General features: G+C 39.6%; 1 protein-coding gene across 1 annotated transcript in view; it reads right to left on the reverse strand.

Annotated features, from left to right (window-relative positions):
• The window catches only part of nrbp2b (nuclear receptor binding protein 2b), a 27,125-nt gene extending 20,227 nt beyond the window's left edge, over positions 1-6,898 (reverse strand). Inside the window, exon 1 of the mRNA XM_079661686.1 lies at positions 6,240-6,898. Coding sequence (XP_079517812.1) covers positions 6,240-6,359 — 120 coding nt within the window. The 5' untranslated portion in view covers positions 6,360-6,898. The remainder of the gene's footprint in view (positions 1-6,239) is intronic.
• Between the last annotated feature and the right edge of the window lie 2,884 nt (positions 6,899-9,782).

Raw genomic sequence — 9,782 nt, forward strand, 5'->3', positions numbered from 1 at the left:
GATTCTGTGAGAACAGCACCATCTACAGGCCTGGCATATGTACTACAGCGTCTCCAGCGCTTTCGAACGGCAATGTCCGTGGCTTTCTCCTGCTGATTGGTGGAGTTGGCCCAATAGCCGTAGCGCCACTTCTGTGACGTCATAGAAGTGTTCAAATCTGGATCAGTCTGTATCAGATCCGTTGCAGCCCCTTTTTAAGAGATTTGGGTATGGAGGAAAATAGAGAGGGTTGTGTTTTCTGACACTTGGTGAGTTCCCTGGAACACCGGGACACATATTCATGTATAAAAGACGTACAAAAGTGCATTTTGCATGATAGGTCACCTTTAAAGAATGTGTTAAATATATGACACACACAGTTTAGTGCCTTAAATGAATAATCTGCACGGAAAGTAGTTTACCCAGCTCAGTAAAGTGGACACAGAAGATTAAATATCTTGCAAATACAACATTTTGTCTTTTCCTTTCATCCCCTGCAATAAAGTTAGGATGCAGCTGCAGCTACAACACTTACTCGCAAATGAACTCCTGGAATGCACTCAATATTACAAGCTGGTGATAACATTGTATGTGCATCTTAAATGTGGACATTTTCTTCAAGCTGGAGAATAGTAATAGCATTCTTGTCTAGATTCTGACCAATGAGTACACTTTAAAGTTTAAACCCTCATGCAGGTGCTGCTTGCTGCTGTTTTTGTATAAACAGGCCTCCACAATGCCTGGAGCCTGTGAAATAGCAGCATGTAAACATCAGAAAGTATTCCCCAAGCATAAGAGCAGCGTCATAGATAACAGTTAGCGTGACACCAATATCTTAAAATTTTCCAGCTGACTGAAGCTTTGTAGTAAAATCCTACCATGACAGCCGCAAAATGCATAGATGAGAATAGCATGCTTTCTCTAATGAAATCTGACCGACTGGGTGATAGACGTCACACATGAGACGGTTAATAATACAGCTCCATCAAACTCTTCATGCAGGCAGAGAAGGCGTTGCTGCAGCTTTATCTATTGTCACACCAGATGGGCAAGTTAATATGGAATAATCTTTTGTCACACAGACACAAGTATACTCCCCAGAGGAACACACCTATATTTCTAGATAGAAGCACTAGATCAAAAGTCAAGGGATCACCAAAGCTTGTTGGATTCATTCTTTGACGTCCACACAATTTGGTAAAAGGTTAAATGTTTATGAAATAGTTCCGGATATATTTCAATCTAGACCAAAGTAGTCAATAGAAAGAGTGACATGGCTATCCCTAGAATCATAATACATGTTTACAACCGCAATTCAATGGACATCTGCATGAATCATTATTTTGTATTCTAGGAATGAATGGGTGTTAATGTGTTTCCTAGTAAAGCCTTGCGCAACAGGCTTGGATGACCGTTTTAACAGGTGGATCAAAGCTGGTTGTCCCTGCTCCGTTTCCCCTCCAGGGAAATCTGAGTGGATGTCATTCCTCTAAGAGCAGCTGTCAAAGCAGCAAACATGCCGACACTGCAGAATTATTAGGGAGTATGAGTCATTACGAGGATCCCTAAGGACAGGCAGCGCTTAGTGCGAGCCACAACTTGACACGGTCTTAAGAGGCGCAATGCTCTGGATTTGTTTAATGGCTTGTCTTTACAACCCAAGACATGGAAAGCATCCAAAAACAGCGAGAAGTTTACTGCGCACAACATATACATCATATTTTACTATGAGGTGATGATTTTTGGACGTCCAGTTGACTGTAATGAATATATCCCAACGTGAGTCGCCAGCCTCTGATTGTCAAGGCATTACATGCACTGAAAAAATGTGTGATTTCAGCTGGTGTACCTCATTTGAATACCAATATGAAGACATCTTTCAGGGCTTTGAAACATTACATATAGTCTAAACTATTATTGAGAAACAATCTATAGATTTATTGATACGGAATAAAGTAATCAGCTGCAGCATTGTAGTCCCCATAACTCACTAGCAACATAACATGTCTTACTTAATTGTGATGTAACGCTACACTGCTGTGGCTGCCTTTAATTTTATTTCTTACATGAACGCAAAAGGGTCAAATTATGGATCAGCCATCATCATTTCCATATTTAAACCTTCTTTCAAAATATATTTCGTGGAAGAAAGACCTATTGCAATATCAGTTTTTTTATGTTGCTCACACCTGGATGTACGTGCTGTGTGTTATTACCTCAAGTTTGTCAATCCTAGCAAATGCATGCGAGTCACTCACACATGCATGGGACTTTGGTTAACACTTAGGAGCAGAAAGCCGCATCTGAACACCACACTCAACAGCACATATTCGACTGCGCTTGAGAATTAACGCCATGACACAAAGCAGAGTTGCAAAGCATGATTGGAAATAGAAGATGGAGCAATACTGGAATGGGTAGTGGGCTGTTGATGCTTCACAGTGCAGAGATGGTGGAAGTCACTTCTGGGATCTACCACACTACAACATGGAGCCAAGATCACAAGGGGTCAGTGATAATCCTCTCTCAAGGCTGGACTTTCATAAAAAGATCCAAGTGTGACAGGTCAAGGTCCAATGTGTCTCCGGTGGATGTAACTCAAACTGTTATACGATGACAGATATTCAATCTTTAGACCAGAGGGCAGGAAGTATTCCAAGGTTTACTCAAGGTTACCATGGAGTCTGTTAGTTAGCTGTGGACTACTTGAGCCCTGTTTTTTCAGCCAATATGTGTTTACATTTTGATATATTGGCACCATGTTGCTGTTGCCGTGTATCCAAGGACATAAGACAACTCTCACATTACTTTGATAGGGCAATAAAAGGTAGAGAAGGTGCCAATCCCAGGCAAGACCTGGAGTTAGAGTACGAGTTTAGTACTGAAATACAGTGTTCATAAAACTGATTCTAAATATGTGTGCATTTGATTTGACGTGGATACAACTCTGAGCAGGAGATACATTTTTTGAGTGAATTGCCTAAATCAGGCACTAAGGGTTTAAAGTATCATAAGTGTCCGATGACTTGGGTGTCACAGAAATGTCAATAAGCACACAAAATCAGCAATCAATACAATTACCATTATTTTTAGATCCACTGCATGCTCCTTTCCTTGTACCTCATGCAGTACATTTTGGGCCATTTATCGTCTCATGGTTTGAAACCTCAGGTTAAGAGCATCCAATATTTGCATATTTTGTGCAAGTGCAGTTTTTGCCAGCCTCATATCTCAACAGGAATATTGTGTGGGGTTAGCTTGAATTTCCACATTCAGGGATGTCTCACTCTGAGGATACGTGCCGACAGCCATGTGCACGAAAATAGCAGCAGGGTTGCATTGTCAACACCTTATGCAACAATTATCCAAACATTGAATTGATTTGGTACCGGGGGGAAAAACTATGCGTTTAACAACCAGCCTCAGTTTGATTCAGCACACAGAACTTTGCTTTCCCATATCACCAGCACCACTCAGCCCCTTAGAAAAATCAATGCTGCATGTTGGGTCAAGAAGGTAAAACTGACTTTAAACCATTCCATCTAAGAAAAACAGCCACGCAAGAAAACAATACCATGTGGCGGCAGGCTGTGTTTATTGTGATGCCAGAGCTGGATAACAGATATGGCAGCGTGTCATCTGAACTTACGCCCACTGACTTAGTTACTGAGTATTCATGTGTATTTCATGCATGCCGCTCAGCCACACCCAGGCCTGCTGGATGGAGAGCTGTCCGACACTATTGCATCAAAACAAGGCAACGTTTATGGATTGGATACACTTTATATAAATGTGATATACACATATATCAACCTCAGAGATTACGGTTGATTTATTCCTCTTGGAGCTTCTTTGTGATTGTGTTGGTAACAACTATCGGCTTGTCCCTGCAGAGATGACGTGACATGAGTTTATTTTTGTTCTTGTGTAAAACCTGGCGACTGATTAAATGGTTTTGTTTATTACTCTCTGGTTTGTTTAAAAAGAAAAGCTTATTCAAGACAAAATCGAATCACTAGGTGAGCTATAAAGGTAACCTTACAAAGACGCAGTGATCATAAGCTCATAAAATACTGAAAATAATTGATTTATGAATGATTGAAAGTGTTAATCAACAGAAGATAATTGTACAAAAATGTTGAAAACAGAAATGATTATTCAAGATTATATATTAAGTGCAACTTCTACAAAGCTTTTTTGGTTCCAGCGTTTCAAATGTGAGTATCTGCTTTGTGTCATTGTAAACTGAATACTATTTGATATTTAGATTGTTGGTTGAACAAAGTAAGCAATTTAAAGATGACCCCCTCTGGGTTTCGGACATTTTTGGCTGTTTTTCACAAATTCTAAAGACCGACTCTATAAGTAACATTCACCAAATTAAAAATGTTTTAGCATAATGAGTTGTTAATGTAGAACAGTAGAACATAGTTGATCACATTGAACATCAATTTATGTTTATATTAAATCATTAGAAAGTGATTGCTATAGTCTGATATGGATTTTCACTAGAGCAACCAGCCCTGAATGACTGATACTCTCAGTGGGGGGTAAATGGACATGTGGCAGTAAAAGCAGCCCGTATGGGTGATCGATGGCTGGAAAAACACCAGGCAGGGTGTGTTGGAGTGCATGGCAGCACAGAAAGAGAGTGAGGTCAGGTGGTCCTGCTGTTCATAGGACGCCATGTGTATTCGATAGATAACCTTCAACTTAAATGTTCAGCCTTATCTGGAGCTGTTAGTGAAGCCGACGCCCACTGCTTCACTAAAAAACATTTAGGTGTCTGTTTCTTCTTTCTAAGAAATAGATCAACTTTTTTTTAATGTATATATTCCTAAGTTAGGGTTTAGCAGCTGGGTTTGTCAGAGAAACTGTGCAGCGTCTCATTGTCTTTAATGTGAGCATTAAACAAACATGGGATTATTTATGAGTGACAACGCCTGGGGTAAGGTCACTGGGTTATTTGTTTTTAATGCAGCTAATGTATTGTCTGGACTAGTGCTGACCTTCACATGGAAAGGTGGCAGAGTCGTAAATAAAGCTGTAGATAAAGACAGTTAGGGACTCTCCAATCATATTCAAAGCGGAACAAATTGGCCCGTTATTATTTTGTGCCACAATCACGCAGCAGCACTTAACTGTTCCACCTTTAAATGACCCCCTTCCTATGTTATTTGCACCTGCTGGGAATGCTTTTAGAAAAGAGCTGTAACAAGAAAAGGAAAGATGTTTCTGGAGTTTGCTTTTTAGTATTGTCTGTCTATTAGGATATGGGGTGTTGTGTTTTGTAAGGGTTCTTAATTCATCTAATAAATCAAATAAGATCAAGGTGAAAACAATTGTGAAACTAGTAGATTGATAGAAAATGTGAAAACTGATAATCCAAAAATCAAGTTGGAATACTTAATATTTTTGGATTCCAGCATGTAAATTGTGTGGATTTAAGAAGAAGCGGGGGAAATTCAGTGTTTCACTCTGGCATGTATTTAATAAACACACACATTATACATTGAGCTCTTTGTTTTGTTTGAGGAAAGAAATTTGACTATTTTTGTCCAAACTAGGATAATCTTAGGGCAACTTAACATGTTCCATCAATAACTAATATGTATTAAATCATGATTCTGTCAATAAAATGTCAGTTAATTCAAACAAGTAAATAAAATATACGTGTTTAAGTTGCCACTTGTATCCACCTAACAATGCAACACCCATGATATCCAGTGTAATATAAATACTCACATAGAGGAAGTTAATTTCTGCAGTTGACTGTAGTTGGTTCCCATAATGCACCTCATTTGCCCTTTATAGTGACTGGATTCTGAATTATGGAACAACTCTTGCTTCCTCTCACACCTGCATACCTACCTTTTTATGATACAACATGCAATTTAAGGTAATAAAGCGAAGCAGTCAGACTTGCTTTACACACCCAGACAGAGTATGTTAGTGTGCTTCCCAACCCTGCAGCATATCATAAATCCTATATTGAGATTCTAATCTTCCAGACGAAGAAATGTGAATAAACAGCAGTGGCGGATGGCCTGTCACATTGAAATAGACTGTATGTGGGCTAAGCAAATAAAAGGAGATTTATGGGTGCAAACACCATGGGGCAATAAAACCTCGGCCTGTCTTAGAATAACTGCATAACAGGGGATGTCCAGCACTCAGAGAGGCTGATTGATTGGAATATTTCCTGATCAAAAAGTAGATGTTTTTAAAGGGAACACACACACGTAGGCTGACAGACCAACCTGCTCTTTCCGTTTCTGCCAGCGGCCGCACGGGCTCTCCTCCAAGATCTCGCTCTCATCCTCGCTCTCCTCTTCCTTCCCCTCCGAACCTGATTTCCTTTCCGGGACGGACATCGTCATTTTAACGCCGTTTATTTCCAGATAACAAATCCCCGACCGACCCTTTTCTACCTCCTTCCTTCCCTGAGGTTTTGTCGACCAGACGAGTTGAGACGGTCCTCGCTCTGTCTGCGCAGTGAAGACAACCCCCTCCCTGATGACAGCAGCCACTCTCACTCAGCCCCCTTGGCGCTCAAAACATCTTGCAGAGAAAACTGATATTACCTAAAACAAGCGCTCCTCAGTCTGTGAGGAACAACCTACACCGCCTCCAGATAACAACTAGCAGTGTAGGCTACAGATAACACGGTCGCTGGACTGAACGGAGGGTGGGAACATGTATCCCAGACTTCAGGCGCCCCATGCAAAATAGGTTGCGAAATGGTTTTCCGCTTATCTATCTGTTCACACTGAAGCACCGCGGGAGTGGAAGCTCGGTCGGTGGAGCAAAATAATCCCTCCCGAGACAACTGCGATCATTCCCTGCCTCGTTTATCGTCTGTTTTATAGAGGAGCTTTTAATTTTCGCACGCGACGCTGTCTGTGTTGTCGTATCTGAAGCTGCGGCACGAGCTCCTGCCAGGAGCGGTGCGCAGAGAGATGGAGCGCATTACCGTAAAGTGTTCAGTATGTGCGCTCAGGATTTTACGTTAAGCCTGTCTGGAAAATGAAGCAAACAATTAATGTATAAGGACGAGCACTAACTCAGCAACCCAAAATAGGGTATTCAAAAAAATATATTTATAGTGTGTTATATTTTTATTTCACAATACATGATTTGACGCATATCCAGGTCCCATATTAGTTCGATTTAATTATTTGGCATTCATTTTTCTTCTTTCCTGTTTTGTGAATATTTAAGTATGTATTACAGTACACGCCCAAACCAACAAAACCTGCTTTTAGACTCACAGAGCACTCAAATAATTACTAAAAACCAGAACCTAAACCAGGGCAGAAGGGCCTGGCTGTTTTATGTGTTAATAGAAGAAAGAAAGGCCCTTTGTGCCTCAATAAGGAGTGGATGTAGTCTAAGAGGCATGACTTGAATTAAAACAGACATTTATGCTGAGCAGACTAAACTGCACAAATAAAAAAAAACAATTATAAATGAATTGCCCAACATGTATTCAAGCAAATGAACAATGTAGCTTACCTAAAGATTACATAGAAATAATTGATTTATAGAAATATACAGCTCCATAAAAACATTGCCATCGACTCCCAGGGACCCCGCAAGCCCCAGATTCAATGCATCCATTTACAACATGGAAAACCACAGTAGTATTAATTCAGTCTTGGAGGTCGTTTCTGAGCGTGTATTGAAACTGTGATGTCAACTGTGCTTCATATGTTAGGCGGGCGGTATACAAAAGGCACACAAAGCAGGAGATGGTTGAGGAGATCTGCCATGAGGAAAACTATCATTTTAAAAGGTTTACAAAATATGCAACATTTTTAGACAATTAATATTGAAACATTAACTAGAAGAGAACATTAATTGTTTACAGAGATATTTCTGAGAAGTTAAAGACAGAGTTAGATTTGTCCTACACACTGAGGTTGTTGTACTTTACCCATCAGGGCCACATTCAGATAAATAAGACATTGACCACCAAAGAAAGGAGAAACAAGGAGAAGTCCTAAAGACGAAGAAGAATCCTGATATGAAACCCTCAAAGCCAGAAACCTGCAGCTTATTTGGTATCATTTTGAGCCCCATCCAGAAACAATATGTTACTCTGTATTAAGCAGAGGTTTTTGATTAATGAATAACAAGTGTTCCAGTGTTAACCTTGTTTGCCATCTAGTGGTTGTGCTTTAAAAATAGTACTGGGGAAAAAACAAATTACACAAGTCATTATGTAGGACCCTGTTTGATATGAAAGAACACTGTGGAACTAGGGTGGGTATCCTGTGCCCATACTGTGTAAAACATCATCTGATCATCTGATTTAAAATAAAATCAGCTATGGGATGAAAACAAGACATTCTAACATTAGGTCTCAATGAGGAGCAAGTTTTTTTATTGTGTTAATGTGAACTATATATTTGGGTCAACCTTGCAAAATGCAAATATAGCAGGCTTTTTTAAGTCCAATAAAAATGTGCCTACATTCAGCCATTACATTCTCTTAAGGGATGTGGTAATAATAGTCAATTTTAGGCTATGTCATTGTTTTGATTCACTCTCTCCAGGGACATTAAACTACTGTCATTTTCAATTTTTTATTCAATGTATTTTTTTATGGAGTTTGCTGTAATTTTTTTACAAGTCTGACTAAATGTACTGTGGACATAAAATAAAACATGTTTGAATACCCCTGACCTAAAACAACATCAACGAGGACCATGTTAACTGTGCTGTGCTGTTGACAAAGGGGTGACCTCATGGGGGCCCCAAAGGTCAAAAATGCAGTTTGGCACTTTTTCTGCCTCACATCCCCTGACTTGACCGTGAAAAAACAGTTTGGATGTAATCACAGTTTTATATAATAATCACTTTCTTCCTCTATTTTTAGCGCACAGTGCTCACAAAGGGCCTGAGTGCCAATTCTTCTCACTATTAATGAGATTTACTCTTGGCACAAGGAGCAGAGGAAAGACAAAGGCGCTGTCTAGACGATATATATCTAGGACACAAAACAGAGAGACAGTCTCCCAGAAATGGAGGGGAAGAACCCAATGTGAGCCCCAAACTAACATTATTTACTGTAGATGATGTATTCTGCTTGATACAGATATTATAATTAGACTGAAGTTGGCATTTCATTAGGACATTTTAAACACATTTTGATGATTACAGATTCTACAAGGACTTTTTGTGAAGCCGTGATGGATGGAGGAGACAGCTGCAGGATAACAGGGACACCTTGTGGATTCTTGTTGAAGTTGCAATCATTCCTGTAATTTCAAAAGACTCAAGTCCCTCATGCCAGCACTCATAAAAAAACAATCATTAATAGTTTTTCATATACCTCAATTCTTAAACAAATATGCAGAGTCATATATTCTCAGGTTGCTCAATGGGTTACAGTTTCAGAGAGCCCAGGGACTTTCAAATTCATGCAAACCCATAGACTGAATATATAAAAGACTGTATATACATTATAAGGGGCAAACCACTTGCATTCACTGCTCTATACAACAGAATAATGTATTAATCTCAACATGGAGGAACATAAAAATATGTTTGTATTCATTGTAATCTACATATGTTGTATACCGCCTGCCTCACAAGCTCATGTCAAAGCTTTCCCTTAGGGCGAACTATAGGTGTCTTCTATACTGGCAGGACACAAACATGCTAAAAGCAACACTTGAAAAGACTTTATTCATTCTATAATCGTCATAAAGGTAACAACAGCCTTTTGAAAGTGGAAGGTAAAGAGTTTGTGGAGCAGTCTATCGAGGTGCATTCACCCTTATAATTTAGAAGAAAAA

This window comes from Notothenia rossii (genome assembly GCF_949606895.1).
Source record: "Notothenia rossii genome assembly, chromosome: 12".
Classification (NCBI taxonomy): domain Eukaryota; kingdom Metazoa; phylum Chordata; class Actinopteri; order Perciformes; family Nototheniidae; genus Notothenia; species Notothenia rossii.